This window comes from Microcebus murinus, chromosome 13 (genome assembly GCF_040939455.1).
Source record: "Microcebus murinus isolate Inina chromosome 13, M.murinus_Inina_mat1.0, whole genome shotgun sequence".
Taxonomy (NCBI): domain Eukaryota; kingdom Metazoa; phylum Chordata; class Mammalia; order Primates; family Cheirogaleidae; genus Microcebus; species Microcebus murinus.
In genome coordinates this window covers 60,391,654-60,409,283 of record NC_134116.1, presented here as the reverse complement: position 1 = coordinate 60,409,283, position 17,630 = coordinate 60,391,654, and the positions used below count along the sequence as shown (strand labels likewise).

Below are 17,630 nucleotides of genomic sequence, written 5' to 3'. Positions count from 1 at the left end.
TATGAGTATATGGGGGTGTTTTTATGAAAACTGTTGAATGCCTTCATAAGACTTCATATAAAAGTAAATTATTAAAAAAATACTGTCAAATTAGGTATGGGGGAGACTAGAAGAGAAGCATAAAAGTCTAGAAAGAATCTACATTTGTATTGTTTCACTGTGTCCAAGTTCTCACTCCTTTTTGAAGAAAGCAAAATGAAAATCTAAACTACATTATGGGTTTAATTTTCAAAAAAAAAAGAGAAAGCAAATGGTCAATCAGCATCCTATACTCAAAGTAAAGGTCTTATCCTATATGCACATCAGCAACTAGACGTACATTTATAGGTTTTAAGATAAAATGTTTAAGGCAGATATGAATGCATGCTGGTATCATTTATTATAATTTCCTATCTTTTAATTTAACTGAGCATCTACTGGTCTTTCTATATGGGCTGTGGGATTCTCTTGGACAAAGTAGAATGTGTTAAGGCTTATAAAGCAGAGACATACACAAAGTATTAGGATTACACACACACACAGATTATGTCTAGCTGGGGATCAAAAAGTTTTGATAAGGAAAGCAATGTTTGTGCTAGACCTTGAAAAATGGGTAGGACTGGGAAGTCAAGTGAAAAGGAAGGGCACTGAAGGTGGTGGGAATGGCCTTAGCAATGGCTTTTGGTGTGTGCCCACGCTTATTTTCTCTCCTGTACTTGGAATTTTCACCTAAAGGACTTATATTACTTGAATGACATGGTCATGCCAGCACTCTAAAGAGAAGCCACACAAACTCACTTTACCGAAGGCCTTGCAATGATCCAGGTTTTACCTTTGACTTGACCATTTTGTTCAGCTCTTCTTTGGATTCTGAGAAATATTGTGGGATCCTTCTTAAATTCTCCCTCCCCCGCTTTTTGGCTAAATTGATTTGTTAATTGGTTTCTGCTACTTGCACCCAAAAGAACCTTACTGAGTATAAACACACACCTTTGATGATATTTTATTTATGTATATTCTGCTAACTAGTTTAAGAAAAAACTTGAGAAAAAATTTTAAAGGATAAGTACACAAAGCACATCCTATTAAAAGAATTGAAGGCTTCTAGTTATGATTCTGTCACTAAATAGCAGTATTACTTTGGAAAAGTCACTTTACATTTCTGGGCCTCGGAATCTACATAATGAAGTTACTGGATTCTCTGAGATCTTTTAGGTCTCTTTAACTAAATAAAAACACTAGATCCTCTCCAACTGGGGATGGTTTATTATTTCATTAGTGTTTATTTTGTTTGCTCTAATTCTTTCTAAAAGACCTAGATATAATTAATTTTCTTTGAGTAGAAATTTTTCTTGGAACAACCACCACAAAATGTTAAGAAGCTGCCTAAGACTTAAAAATATTCAAACTTGTGCTCTAAGCTGGCCATTCCTACCCTGTATCTGAAGTTGAGACACACTCTATGTTGAAGAACTCAAGAGAAATGACCAACCGGCACGTTTTTCAAGTTAAGGGCATTCCTAGTTTGAACAAGTTAAAGTAAGCAGGAAGGATGCTTATTAGCATTGGCATGTAAGTAATGCATTCAAGTATGCTAGGAAGTTTTAGGCATCAGGAAGTTATGGGCATTCATTTCCTCAGAACCATTCTGGATCCAGTCAAATGTGGAGGTCTTTAAGAGTACTTCCAACTCCAGTTAAAATAGAAACCAGTGGGCTAGTAACCAAGATTTTGGAGTGATCCAAGACTTTTGAAGTTACTCTCCTGACTCTTAATTATACTACATCTGTGTCTACACTCTCTGGAAAAGGATCTTCATAGAGAAAGTACATTTAAAAGGTAAACCACTTTTAATATTCCTAGTATTTTACTTTATTTGCATTTAAAATATTTTCCTAGCAGCTGTTTGCCTGTGGTACTCAGGTGAAGCCTATTAATAATAAAAGAGACTGGCATCTTAAACTAGTTAGGCAAACTATCTCTATATTATCTATATATCTAATTATCTCTATATTATCTCGAATTTGTGAATTGATGTTCTGATCCCTATTAATCTTGAGGAATTTTAGGAATAAAAGATTATGCTCAGATTTCAGTAAACTAACCTATAGAGTTAGCATTTTATTATTTACCTGAAAGGTAATGAATGAGCAGTCACATAAATATTCCTAAAAGTTATCTGTTTGTATGTTTTCTCTTAATAATATTCAAATTACAAATATGCCTAATGTGCTGGGAATCCACAATTTTAAATCAAATACTGAAACCATAATTTGAGGACTAGACATAGAATCTTGGCCAGGTGCAGTGGCTCACGCCTATAATCCTTAAGCACTCTGGGAGGCTGAGGTGGGAGGAGTGCTTGAGCTCAGGAGTTTGAGACCAGCCTGAGTAAGAGTAAGACCCCGTCTCTATTAAAAAGAGAAAGAAATTAGCCAAACCACTAAAAATAGAAAAAATTATTAGGGCATGTGATGCATGCCTGTTGTTCCAGCTACCTGGGAGGCTGAGGCAGAAGGATCGCTTGAGCCTAGGAGTTTGAGGTTGCAATAAGCTAGGCTGACACATTCTAGCCCGGGCAACAGAGTGAGACTCTGTTTCAAAAAAACACAAAAAAACATAGTACTGTAATAATTTGTTTTAGTTAGATTTTCATTAAAGAGTGCTATCCAGCTTTGGCTGCTGCACTTGAAATTAGAGAAAATTTAAAAACAAGAGCAAAAGTGATTAAATGGATAGAAAACAAATTCTTCTGGAATGATTAAGTCTCCTAAAGTATAGATTTATATTGTAGTGCTATACTTTAGTCAAATAGTGCCAAATACTGTGATGAATGTGATGAGGAGGATAAGGAAGAAAAATACAGACCACTGTGCTTAGGAAGACTATGATACAGTTGAGGGACTATTCATGAAATAATTATAGACATCTGATGGCATACGTTTTTAAATCACTTCAATGTAATTCAAGTTCTATGAATTTTATCCTCAGTAATTTTACCATGTTTAATTAGTAATAGTAATACCATACACTAGAGATTAGTTCTTTAGGATTTTCAAGATACTTTGATATCTTTTAAATGATTCTCACAACTACAGGGTAGAAATTATGCTCCCATCATTACAAACTCCCTTGAGGTAAGTCCCCTTTCCTGAGCTCATCAATTTCCTTACCGAGGTGATTTTTCAACTCTGGTTGATCATCAGACTCACCTACAAAATACTGGGCCCACTCCCAGAGACTCTGCTTTAACTGCATTGTGTGGGGGAAGTAGTGGCATTTTTATAACCTCCCTAGATAATTTTAACATGAAGCAGCCATATTTCTTTCTTTCTTCCCCACTCTCTCTCCCCCCATCTACAACTCTTTCCTTTTCCTTTCTCCTCTGTTAATTTTACTTTCTTGTGATATGGAGGGAATAGCTCACAGAGCTGCTTAAATACTTCAGTGATTCAAAGATGCCTTCAATTGTAATATTTACCATTATTTAATGTACTACTAAGAAAGACAAAACACTGTTATTAAACTTTGACAGGCCAATGATTTTAAGATATACCCCAATTTCAGAAATGTTAAATATGAAAAAATGTGCAATATGATAGAGTTCCTCCATCCCTAATTTATAATTGCTCTACTCTGTAAGAAACCACATTTGCTCCCATGGATCATTCAGTCCTACTGTTCAGGCCCTCTTCTCTCTCTTCCACACCATCTCATCACTGAAGACATAAGATGTAGTAAAGTGAAGATGAAAACAGAAGGAAAAAGTGGTAGGGGGCAACATTTGGGAACAGAGACCTTCTTTGATTACTACTTCATAACAATAGTACCTTCACAAGAGTTTTCAAAGTCATGTCCCTCATTTTCAGATTGTAAAGAATGGCTATTAGCTTAAAACATCTTCCCAAAGAGATGATAAAATTGCATTTTGCCAAACAGCACTATAAAAATGAGTTTTGTAAAATATTATAATTTGAATACTCACATTTGATGGCTTATAAAAGTGGTTTGCTCATTCAGTTACAATAAATTTTCCAGTAAATAAAAATGCTTAGGCCACACTTTTTTTAAAAAAAATCTGTTTTAAAAAACTTAAGGTTTGACTTCTTCTCACAAAATGAAATACTCATCTCCCAAAGTAGATTTAAAACATGAATTAATATGATTTGTAAATTGTTGTCAAGATTACCTCTGTAGTGAGAAGCAAAGAAATGTGGAGCGGAATTTTACCTGAACCTCTCAGCCAGTCTGTCATTTTTATTTGTGCTCCTTTTGACACACAGTGCTTTATTCTTTTCTCCACTCTGCAAATGAGGCTAAAAAATTTGCCAATGTAGCCAAGTTTCCTGGGCTTCTTTAAAGACTCAGTTCAACATTGCAAAACATTTACAGTTACATTCATTGGACTGGAATGACATGTTTGCATGACCTTCCAGCCAGAGGTTATGTCTTATGAGTCCTAGGAAGATTCAGGCTCTCTACATAGTTTGGGAGATGCTGTGGTCAGTTACATAAGGTAGCTGACACAGTACTTCTGCTAGTACGTTACCAGTCCCAGACAACATTTAAAGACATATTTTATATTTCAAAATGAAACTAAAATTTGGACCTTCAAGAAGAATTAGATTAACATGGAAACATTCTCAATTCTTAAGAGGTGTTAATATATTACATGGTTTAATTTATTTTTATTTTTAACACAAAGAAAGGCTAGAGTAAAAATTCACAGCTAAATACCAAAATGAATGTTTCTCACATTCAATGCTATTAACAGGAGGCTAGGAAGAGGCAAGCCATGTGTTAAAAAAGAGAAACTCAGTTTGTGAAGGGCATAGGAAAGTCAAAGCATAGATCAATAAACCTGTCAGGTTTAAGTAAAAAAATAGCTTCTTCTTTAGCTATGGTTGCTTTTATTTTCTTTCTAAGATAATGGGAATTAATCCTTTTAAAAGATAGGCTTAGAAGCATAACCACCAAAAAGATTTGGTAGAGTATGTGGAGACAGAAGCACCATGTTCTCATCAAGGGCAGCTCCTAAGACCATCCCTGTTCCTTGAAAAGGAGTATAAATTTTATAAAAACGTGACCTGTTGAATCTGGGGTAATTATTACATCTTGTATCTTTCAACCAGGAGCGGTATCTTGCTGATAAGGTTCCACCTCCTTCCATGACACGGGACTATCTCTGGCATATAAATGGAGCAAGTGTATATTATGATGATATCGTCATCAATCATAGTGATGACACAGACCTTATTTCTCCTCTGGAGTTGGTAGAAAAGATGAGAATTCCTCCCACTGGCCTGGAACCAGTTCTGCCTAAGGCAGATGGGAGGAGATGAGCATTACCTCCTAATGAAAGTTTTCACAGAACTGGGTTAGGCATTGAGCTCAACTATATACTCATACCAAGGACCTGTTTAAATTCTCAAAGTTGATTAAAAAGCTCTTTTATATGTGTGATTACAGATGTGTAAGAGAGAGGTAATCTAACTCTAATAAGGGGCTAAAGTACGGAATAGAAAACAGGGCCCCAACCTTTCAAAATTTTCTATCTTTCTGCCTGTGAAGGCAGATGAAATCCTCAAATCTACTACTGGTTAAGTGGACCTAGATAAACTAATCTTTGATATGTGGTTGAAGCCCTTCTGCTAAAACCACTGAACAAATAGTACCTGTTTGTATCTTCAGTGAGGCAGAGAAGTATAGTCCCATAAACCAGGGATATTTCCCTTGGTATAGGTACTAAAGTACTATTTTTATAGTTTTAGGGCTGTGTGGACCTTACTGACACCACCTAGGACAAGCACCCCTACCCCCTAGTAAGTAATTATAAATTTAGGATATACTAAGAAGAAGACAAGCTGGCTTGCTCCTAAGGGGCATGTGTATGGGCAGCAATGATCAAGGAACCCCTGCAATTTCCATGAATTGCAGTCATCTTGCTTTAATAGAGGTAATATGGAATAACGAGGATAAGATGGGGCCCACTGGATGCCATTTTTCTTTTTTAAGATTGCAAGCTGGGGCAGAGGACAAAAGAAAAGGCCTATGGATTCGTGTCAGCTAGTAGTCAGGCACTAAGACAGAGCTTCAGTATAGTGCTGTTGTCAGGCGCTGGGTGGGAAACAAATTACACATGTCAGGTTTGCAGAAGACAAGAACATCAGAGTGAAGCGTAGAAAAAAGGAGATCAAGGGTAAGAGGCACGCGATGGGGTGGCTCAGAGTCTGTCAAGGAAAGTCTGAAGAAAGAAGGAGCATTCATCAGGTGAAAACCTGGCAGCAGAACCCAGTGAGTTTGCAAGCGTAAGGTGGCTCTGGAGTGACAATTGAAGAGGTCGGTATCCCACTTCCGGCAGTCCTGTCTCATTCGTACCCTCTTGCTACCCCCATGGAAGCCCATCCTCTAGCAGCAACAGTGTCAAGGCTTCTCCAAGAAAGTACCCACAGACAGGCCCAGTGTTATATAATATCCAACTACATCATTTTATTTAAATAAGATTCCAGCACAGTCTCCATCACTATACTAGTTATGCTGTATTGATTCTGGCGTTCCATAAAGTTCATAGAAAGAGGACTATATACCTATAAATGAAATTGTCATGCCTTTGTTGATTTTGCTATTATATGATGCTACTCATGGACAGTGACTATTTGTAATGGTAACAACAGAATTCTATGAATACATTTCCAAAGTTGTACCGCCCCCCCCAATTATATTCAGTAGCTCTTAAAAAGTCATATCCACAGAAAAGACTTATTGTAAAAAAACCAAAATCAATACACACATGTGTACTGGGGACAATGTTCACATTTCTTACCATTGAGCCTTTAAATTCTGGAAGTGAAAGCTCAGAATACAAAAGTAAACTCTTAAATGCTGCAGGACTGAGAGGAAGCTTTAGTGTTAAGTGTTGGCTTTGCCATTAACAAGCTGTAAAAGTCCTAGAAAAAACACTAAAAATTCACTGGAATGCATTTTTACCTTTGGTGAAATGAGGAAGATTCTGAATTTCATGGTCTCTAAGCAAAAACTCAGCTCTAGAAATATTATGTCATAGTTTTCTAGTTCAATAGACTGATAATCTCAATGATACAAAATGTTAAATTCAAAATTGCTATAATTAAGGATATAATTTTTTGTATCTGAAGAAAATCTAACATTGTTTAGAGAAAATAAAAAGTAGGCATTTTTAAAAGAATCTGTTCCAACCACTTCTATATCAACATACAGCTGAAAATTTAAAAATACCGTTCATGTAAGAGAAATATAAATCAATTTAATATAAAATGTAAAGTCTAACTCTAAGAACAACATAGTTCCTCAGAATAATTTAGCAGATAGGTCAAATAATAGTGTACTGGGGACAATGTTCACATTTCTTACCACTGGGACTTTAAATTCTGGAAGTGAAAGCTCACAACACTAAAAAGACCTGGGAGGCAAGTTACAAGGGAAGGAAGAAAAAAAGAGGGTGGGGGGACACCACACTCACAATGTTCCAGCTCTCAAGAATTTTTTTTTAAAGGCTTAATTAAGCTTTGGTTGTTTCTTTTGTCCTTTGTAAAACAAACAAGAAACAAAAACTTAGCCACGACATTATTTTATAGTAAGTATTTTGAATCTCCATCCTTTTCCTTTCTTTCTAACATGTGTGCATACATACACACACACACACACACCACAGTCTTTTTTTATAGTAGTCCAAGTCTTTGTTCAGCACTAAAGCTGGTTTAGGATAAAACAAGTTTATGAATTTTCCAAAATCTTAACCAAAAAATGTCAACAATTACTGCAAAGCCTATTTGATTTTTTTTTATCTTTAGGGTAAAAGGATGTTAAGAAAATTTCTTCTCACTTAACAAAGATCCAAATCAGAATCACATGCACATCCAATTAAATTTAAGTGTGGTGTCACAAATAACAGGTTTAAATATTCTTATCTGAGTCTCAAAGATGACTACACCACTGTGAAACCGTGTGACTTTTTGTGGGAAAGAAAATTCTACACACCTAGCTCCTTAGGTTCCTACTTACGATTTACTTTTTAATACAAATTATTTTCCAAAAGACAATAGTATTATTCAATATTAAGCCTGCCTGATTTAAAAAATAACTTAAAAGACATTTAGAAATGGGTAAAAATGTACATCTGGCTGGAGAATTAAACATTTGTAACTGTTTAGCTGGCAAGAGGAAATTCAATTTATTCTGAATAACTCTTATTACTCCAAATATACATGAAAATCCTTTCACAACAAATCCCTTCCCTGATACAGTTAAATGCAAATTTTCTTTTCCGTCTTACTCCAGAAAGCTCCTGCATACATAGCTGAGACGCCACCTACTGCAAAACCGAGCTGACAGCGCAGGCAATGCTGCCAGCATTTCCATTCCATCACCAGGCTGGGGCTGAATAAAGGCGTGTTTGTGTGGTAGTGTTTCTTTTTTAAAAATCTCAAAGCCAAGAAGAACAAGCTGAAGCAGCTTCTTCAAAAAATGGAGCGGAAAATAAACAGAAGAGAAAAAGAAAAGGAGTATGAAGGGAAACACAACAGCCTGGAAGATACTGAACAAGGAAAGACCTGCAAATCCACACTGATGACCCTCAACGTTGGTGGATATTTATACATCACTCAAAAACAAACACTGACCAAGTACCCAGACACTTTTCTTGAAGGTATAGTAAATGGAAAGATCCTCTGCCCGTTTGATGCTGATGGTCATTATTTCATAGACAGGGATGGGCTCCTCTTCAGGCATGTCCTAAACTTCCTACGAAATGGAGAACTTCTATTGCCCGAAGGGTTTCGTGAAAATCAACTTCTTGCACAAGAAGCAGAATTCTTTCAGCTCAAGGGACTGGCAGAGGAAGTGAAATCCAGGTGGGAAAAAGAACAGCTAACACCCAGAGAGACTACTTTCTTGGAAATAACAGATAACCACGATCGCTCACAAGGACTGAGAATTTTCTGTAATGCTCCTGATTTCATATCAAAAATAAAATCTCGCATTGTTCTGGTGTCCAAGAGCAGGCTGGATGGATTTCCGGAGGAGTTTTCAATATCGTCAAATATCATTCAATTTAAATACTTCATAAAGTCTGAAAATGGCACTCGACTTGTACTAAAGGAAGACAACACCTTTGTCTGTACCTTGGAAACTCTTAAGTTTGAGGCAATAATGATGGCTTTAAAGTGTGGCTTCAGACTGCTGACCAGCCTGGATTGTTCCAAAGGGTCAATTGTTCACAGCGATGCACTTCATTTTATCAAGTAATTACCTGTATCACAAACAAAGGCAACAAGCATGCAGCCAGCAAGCTTCGGAAAATCACAGCATCAAAGGCATCCCAAATAACGTACCCAGCTAGCTCTGTACTACAGAGCCCTGCTGCTAATCAATTACTGTGAGCTAACGGTATGTAAATTCTATCGCTAAAGATGTCATTCTTCTGGGGCGTCCCTGCTGATCAGACTCTTCCACCTAAAATGAAAACAGTAATCTTCTATATACTGTAAATAAAGACTGAATGCTTTTGCTATTTGTTTATTTTTCCTTAAGCTGTCTTTCAACCAGAATGTCTTGGGTATTTACACAAAAAACAAGCATGTGCATTATCGTTCATTTAAGTAAATGCTAGTAAAATATTTTAAGGGGCTATAAGATTTAAAAATCCTTTCTACTTATGGCAAAAATCTACAAAAAAACTGAACTGGTAAAATTAATCACTGAGAGCAAAATAGATGTGCAGACCTACCTAAAACTGAGTTACAGTGAAATAAAATGAGACTGAAAAAAGCTATTGATTTGATTTTTCACAGCAGGCACCAAAAGCTAACTCACAGTTCTGTATTTCATACTAGAATTATACTTGAATTGATATTTTGCTGAAAATTCCTAGAAAACTGCTTGATGACAATAAAAGAATAAAAACACTGCTAGCTTCTTTGCTTGTATTAATAATTACAATAAAAAGTTATGTGTCACTTTAAAAACAAATAGTACTACTTAATGATTTCCCACAATATTATGTATTTGATGTAGTTGACTGGCAGGCTTCAGTAACCCAGGCTGATCTTGCAAGTGACAAAACCCAGCAAATTCATTTCTTTGCAAGCTGAGCTCCCACAAAGCATGGATAACTTAGTCTCAATATGGTACATGGTATGTTATTAGAATAATAAAGGAGTTCATTTTCAGAATCAGTCTAAATATCTTCTCATTTTTCAAGCTCAAAAATATTAAATGACTATCAATTACTCTTATGAAAGAAATTTATTGACTTCTTAAATACCTATTGTGATTCTAAATCTCAGACTCACTGAGTTGTGCTAAATATGCTAAACAAGAAATTAGTTTTTTAAAATTAAGTTTTACATATGGTTGTTTCAATGAAATAATCTATCAACTTAACTTTAAATGTGAGTATATTTTTACCCCCCCAAAGAACTACTAAATCATTTCTATACTATTTATTCTTAGCTTCTAAGAACAAATTATATCTTAAATTTGCTCCTTTAAAATTAAACCATTCCTGCAGATCATTCAGGGCAGAGGAAAAAAATAAATTAAATTGAATCATTAAAACTGGTAACTATATCTTAATTTTAATAAACTTCAACAAAAGATTTCTATAAATCTTGACTGAGGTTACACAGTTAAATTAGCATATATGCCAAAAGTTTGATTACTCATACAAACTTAGTATAAATATTATTCATTCCCAGAACTATAACTGACTTCCAATTACAACATCTAAAGTAATATAAAAGTTAGCTGCACATACTAAAAGAAAATTTTAAAAATCTATTATACAATAAAAATCCTTTAAAAAATTCACATTAAAAAAAACCCACATCAGCTACACAATCTTCTTTTATGTATACGAAGAAAAAATGTTTATACTAAAACATTAAATTATCCCTTACGTACTCTAAAATGGCTTAATCAGGACTTAATGGGACTATGAAAACAGGAAAAAATAGTAAAATTTATTTTAACAGTCACTATAATTGAGCTGTTTATATGCCTCTCCAGCTTACAAGTTGATTTTTTTCCCCTTGGCATTTGGACTTTAGTGATGAAAAAAGTGGTAGTGATTTAATGTCAAAGCAAGATTTTTCTCTAACAAGATTTCATTACAGATAATAAAAACAGCCTTGACATATCTTTTTACATGAGATAGAGCTGAACAAATCTCCTTAGAAGTATTACAAGGAAGGTTTTTATCAAATCACAAAAGGAGAATTTAACTGTTACAACAAAGTTATTATTGATAGAAACTATTGAAGAAATCAGATTCATTTTTATGTAGCATCTCTAAAAAATCATAACTGGGTACATTTAATTCTTCCTCAAGCTTCTGATAAATCATAATATTCTAAAAAGAATTTAATCATCTAGAATGAAATTTAACTAGATGATTGCATTGCCCTTGTAACTTTTTATAAATGTACCAATTTAAATTAAAAATTACTTGCATGTGGATTTACATCCTCAAGTGCCTAAATCTTGTGCTGTACGTGTATAGAAAATATCTAGATTTTATTTTTAGGATTTTCTCCTTCAAGAAACTCAAGAAATCCTACAAAATTCACTTATAAATTAAAGTGAAGTTTTCAAAAATATTTCTGTTTGCAAGTCACTGAAGAATTTCTCAAATTTTTTTCTCATGAAATTGTTTCACACAACAAATCACAAAGTGACTCTTTATCTTACTTTTTGAAAAGAAAGGTTACAAAAGTAGGTTACTATAGTTGCCATGATATATTCTCTTGTATTTGGAATTATCCCACACACTGATTTTCTAGCATCATCGTTAAAATGTGAAAAGCTTACAGCTCTTACTATACGTTTAAAATGTATATAAAGTAGCATGAGGAACAATGAAACATTTATGAGACTTTTCACATAATACCAGGAATATGACTACTATCCCAGAATGAAGATGATGATATTAAATATGCTTATTCGGTTTGGCTTTATTTTAAAAGAAAATATTTGTATTTCAAATGCTATTTTTAAGATGATAATAAAAGGAGGCATTTATTGTTTTATCACATGTCAGATACCATGCCCACCATGCTACAAACATATATTATCTCAATTAATTCCCCAAATAACCCTAAGAAAAGTACTGTTATTCTTTTCTTCTTACATATGAAGAAACAAAGACTTAGAGTGCTAAGTACCTGGCCAAGATTACATAGTTGTTAAGAGGTAGAACCACGATTTCAAACTCTGGCATACGGGCACCAGAGCCAACAGGAATAATGTCTGGTTTTGCAGGCCACTTGTATCTCTAACACCTAGAATCTGTCAGTAAAACAGGCATTCATGAGGTAGGTGTTGAATACAGAATTTTGGTATTCTGTGGAATACAGAATAAGAAAATATAGGTTTGGCTCACTTAATATGATCTCACAATACAGTTATTCTAAAATCTTGAGTGAAAACTGAATTTTGGAAAAATAATATTTTTAATGTCATGCCACTTAAAGAACATGAGATGACTCATCCACCTCACAAGAGTGAAGAATATCACAAATTTGTCTACTGGTGAATTAGATTTTCAAATATTAGGTTTGCTGAGAAGGAGGTTAACTTTTTTTTATGACTTGTACAATCCACAGAACTGACATATTATGACAAAAACATGGCACTGTGAAACATACTTGGGCTCTAGAGTAGGACTTGGGTTCAAATTCCAAGCACTAAATTGGTTATATGATCATAAGGCAGCCAGCAAGAAGAAGGAAGGGAGATTTTTGGAGAGAATTATTGCCATGATATTTGAATATCAGTTTTGGTTTTTGGTGACTACTTAGGAGAAAGACCAATTAAGAGACTGGCAATTTACCAGTTGAAAATTATACTTCTTTTTTAAAAAAATTAATGCCTTGTTCAATTCAATACCCTTCTAAAGAAAGCATTAAGACATACATGGAAAAAGTAATAAATTTTTATTGAATAAATTAAGGTAATTTAGATGACAGATATCCATAATAAGCCTGTCAAAATAATTAACAGTACAATCCATTTTGCTACAAACACAAAATCAGAGAAAAACAAAATGAGCAATCATTTTTTATATGATATAAAGGATCAAATTAGATCAGAGCTTACAATTAAGACAAAAATATGTACTTATTAAAAATTAGATTTCAACATCAAAGGAAATAAAGACAGGAAGTATGGGAAAGAGAGAAAAGGAAAGAAAAGTATAGTTCAATAAGTAAATCAATTCTTCAACAAAAGCAATTATAGAGTATACAGCCAGCTCAAAAAAATAAATATTTAATGACCAGCTAGAATGCTGCTTTGAGGAATGAAAGGAAGATACACACACACACACACACACACACACACACACACACACACACACACACACACATACATACACACACTGAAACAAATGAGAAAATTATAACTACTTGTTTAAAATAGGTACAAAATAACAATGAATCTATAGTGTAGACTAAAATTTCACAGTAGACCTGAAAAGAAGCTATTTATGTTTTGTAAAACTCACCCCTGAACCATTTTTTTAAAAAAGGGAGCCAACATTAAAATCTAGAAAATAAGGAATAAAAATAAATAATTCAAAAATAAGATAGCATGATCTTAAGACATGATCTTAAGATAAGAAGTAAAAATTTATTTATAACTTATACGAAGGTTAAGCAGCAGGGGAATTGGTTATTGAATGTTAGTCTTTAAAGCCTTGACAAAGTGATAATACAACCAAGAAAAATTGAGAAACTGTTTTGAGGAAAATAATTTCCTAATTCATCATGACAGAGAATCAACAGATCATCAAAAAGTGAGACATGGAGTTTTAAAAAATGATAATATAATGACTTCAATTCTTTAATTCCTTGCTCACATCTATATTCTCACCTCTCAACTTTAGAAGAAATTCTTGGGAACTTATATTTCAGGTGGAAAAAAAGCACTTATTGGATATTAAGTAATTCTTTCAGTTCTTTTTCCTCTGTTCTGTCAAGTACATTAATTATACTTGTCTCTATTCTCTAAAATGGTGGGGTAAGTTATTTAGATCAACTCTTCCACTGAAAACAACTATAAAAGCTTAATAAAAGTGTTTTTTTTGAGACAGAGTCTTGCTCTGTCACCCCATGCAGTGGCATCACCTAGCTCACAGCAACCTTAAAGTCCTGGGCCCAAGTAATCCTACTGTCTCAGCCTCCAGAGTAGCTGGGACTATAGGCCCACATCACCACGCCTGGCTAATTTTTTCTATTTTTGGTAGAGACCAAAAGTCTTCAAGGTCTCCACTCTTGCTCAGGCTAATCTTGAACTTCTGATCTCAAGTGATCCTCTCACTTCAGCCTCCCAGAGTGCTAGGATTACAGGCGGGAGCCATGGTGCCCTGTCAATAAAATCTTTAAAGTATCAAAAGGACCACAAGATAATAAGGAATTACAAACTACAAATACAGGAAAAACAAGAATCTCTGAGGTCATGAGCCAATCCAGAGAACATGAGACTCTGTTTAGATAGCCTCCAAGGCAAAGGGGATGGAAATCAAAGTCCTACATACCAAGCCTACATACCATATAAAGTCTAACAGGAATTGCTTACCACAAAAATTAAAACCCCAAAGGACTATACCTTTAGGGTGATGATAAACAGGAAATGGAAAAAAACCTCGATAAATTATAACTAGAGTAACCATAGGTTCTAGTTTACCAGAGACAATCTAGTTATATCTGAGAGTTCTGGCATACTTAAAATAGTGCTCCTTTTTATGCTCAAAAATGTTCTAACTTGTAACCATGTAGGTTACATGGTCACCGTAGTGATCATCTAGTTTCAGTCTGTGGACTAGCCTATCAAAGAAATTTCAAGCCCTGAGCATGTTTTAATGTGACTGTGGTAGACTATCTCTGAAGAAGACTGTCAACAATTGCTTCCATCCCTGTACCTGCACACTACTAGTCTCATCAAGAGGTGGAGTCTATTTTATCTTCTTTCTCCTTGAATCTGGGTTGGCCCTTTGACTTACTGTGACCAACTGACTGTAGTTGGAGTGATGGTGCACTAGTTCCAAGCCTAGCCCTTAAAAGAGACCTAGTAGCTTTATATTTGGTCTCTTGGAAAACAGCTGTCATGTAAAGAAGCTTGGGCTAGACTATGAATGAGAGCACTGAGAGAGACCACACAGAGGAGAACCAAAGTGCCCCAACCAACACAATACCAAGGAGGCAGCCTTAGATACTGCACCTTAGCTACCTCCCAGTTAAATGCAGATTCATGAGTAACTCCAGCCAACACTGTGTAGAACAAAAGAACCCCAAGCTTAATCCAGCAACCCACAAATTCATGGAAATACATCATTGGTATTTGAAGCCCTTCCCTGGTTTGGGGGTGGCTTGTTACATAGCAGTAAATTACTGAAACAGTGGATCAGAACTGATAGAAATCACAAGTGCCTAGTGGAAACAAATGTAAGTCCTCTCTGAAGGAAAGAACTTTCATAGAAAGTCACATGTTATTCCTATAAATAATGTTATAAATATAATGAGCAACACACAGTGAAAAAAGATTTCTTAACAAAATACCAGTGAAAGTATCAAAAAGACCCTAAAAGACTTCAGAGATTGGAATACTCAGATATACACTATAAAACAACTAGACTGTGATTAAAAAATTAATAACTAGATGAGTTTAATATCAGATAAAACACAAGTGAAGAAACCATTAGTGAGCTGGAATATAGGAAAAATACAGGCTCAAAAATATCTACAGGGAAAATTGTCATATATTTAAAAAAGAACCAAACAGGATATCTAGAAATAAAAAATATAGTAGGTATAATTTAAACCTCACTGGACAAGTTTAATATCAGATAAAAAAAAACAAGTGAAGAAATCATTAGTGAGCTGAAATATAGGAAAAATACATTCTTCAGAGTGTAGCACAGAAAGAAAAAAGGCAGAAAAATCATTGGAGAGATGCAGAAGATATAATGCCACAGTTCGGCATAGGTTTAAAATATATGTTTAATCAAAATCTCAAAAAAAGGGGAGAAAAGGAACAGAGAAGAGGCAACATTTCAAGAGATGGTATCTGAAAAATTTCTACAAATACAGGAATATAGCAATTCAATAGACACAAAAGCTCAATGAATCCCAGGCAGCTTAAATAAAGAGAAACCCACACATAGACATATCATATTAAAACTACAGAAAATCAAAGATAAACAAGAACAGTTTTTAAGTAGTCACAGGAAATAAAAAGATAGATTACCTTCAAAGCAGCCACAGTAAAACCAACACTAGACTGCTCCATGATAAAACAACTGAAGACTGTGGACTTCAGTAAGCTGAGTGAAAACACCTGCTTACCTAGAATTCTATACCCAGCAAAATTATAAATTACCAATATCAAGAACAAAAATGAAGTTATTACAGATCCTATAGACATTTTTTCAAAAGTGGAAATTTATGCCAATAAATCTGACAATTCAGATGAAATGAAGAACTTTCTGAAAATCAAAAACTCACCAAAAATGACATAAGCATATACAGGAAATCCAAACAGTCTTACAAAGAAATAAATTTACTCCACGTTAAGGTGAAAGGTCTGAGATTCTGCCCTACTTGCAAACTAACAAGTCAGCCTGCCACAGTTTCACAGAAGGTAACAAAAGATACGAGACTCCCAGGTCAGGGAAAAGGGATTTGATTACTAACAGCAAAGCAGGTGGCAAGAGTTTCATGTTTATATCAGTACCTCTTGTCCTTCCAAAGCCCCGTAAGAGTGGATGCAGAGTGGCCTGGGAGGATGCTGTGGACACTGAAGGTCTGTCACAGATAGGGAAAACCAAGCTTGGAAATGTCCAATCTTATAAGGGGTCTACTAGTAAACCTGCCCAACCTTTGTCCTGTAGAAGATGCTATTTCTGTCTTCCATGGTGTTTTTCTGTACAACCATCTTTGAAAAGGTAGTTTAGGACAAGAGCTGTCAGAAGATCTGTAGAAATGCCACAGAGAATTGCCCCCCAACATTCCATAATTAAAAACTAACCCACAAAGGAAATTCCATGCCCAGTTAGAATAACCAGTGAATTCTGCTAAATATTTAAGGAAGAAATAAAGTCAGTCTTACACAGCTTCTTCTGGATAATAGAAAAAGGGAGCATTTCCCCCAGTCATTTTATGAGGCCGATAGAGCAGCCCCCCTTATCTGTGGGGGATATACATTCCAAGACTCCCAGTAGATGCCTGAAACTGTACAGAGTACCAAATACCGTTGCTGTCAGTCTGACCACGTTTTTTGTTCATGTCTTCTACCCATAAATTTCATGTCTCTTCCATTTTAACTAAGCACTTATAACACACTGGAGCCATAACTTTTACATTTTAGGGTACAACAGGAAAACTAGCAAAAACTTCTTTTTCCCCTCTTTACAATTTCACAATTATTAACAGAAGATCTGTTCTAACCGTAAATCTTAGCAACCTCAGCATATAATTTTTTTTCTTTTTTTATTAAGTTGAGAACTTTCACCTTTTCATTTAAAGGAAGCACTCTGTAGCCTCCCTTTGGCACATCCGAGTTGCCAGTATCACAACTCTTGCACTTTGGGACCATTATTAAGTGAGGGTTACCTGAACACG

At 34.9% G+C, this 17,630-nt stretch overlaps 2 protein-coding genes across 2 annotated transcripts in view; one reads left to right on the top strand and one right to left on the bottom strand.

Annotated features, from left to right (window-relative positions):
- GTF2F2 (general transcription factor IIF subunit 2) overlaps nt 1-17,630 on the bottom strand; it is a 149,086-nt gene that overhangs the window by 76,456 nt on the left and 55,000 nt on the right. The window lies entirely within an intron of this gene.
- KCTD4 (potassium channel tetramerization domain containing 4) lies at nt 1,622-9,920 on the top strand. Its single transcript, XM_012782732.3, has 2 exons — nt 1,622-1,818; nt 8,296-9,920. Exon 2 carries the CDS (start codon nt 8,482-8,484, stop codon nt 9,259-9,261), a length of 780 nt encoding a protein of 259 aa, XP_012638186.1. The 5' UTR covers nt 1,622-1,818; nt 8,296-8,481; the 3' UTR covers nt 9,262-9,920.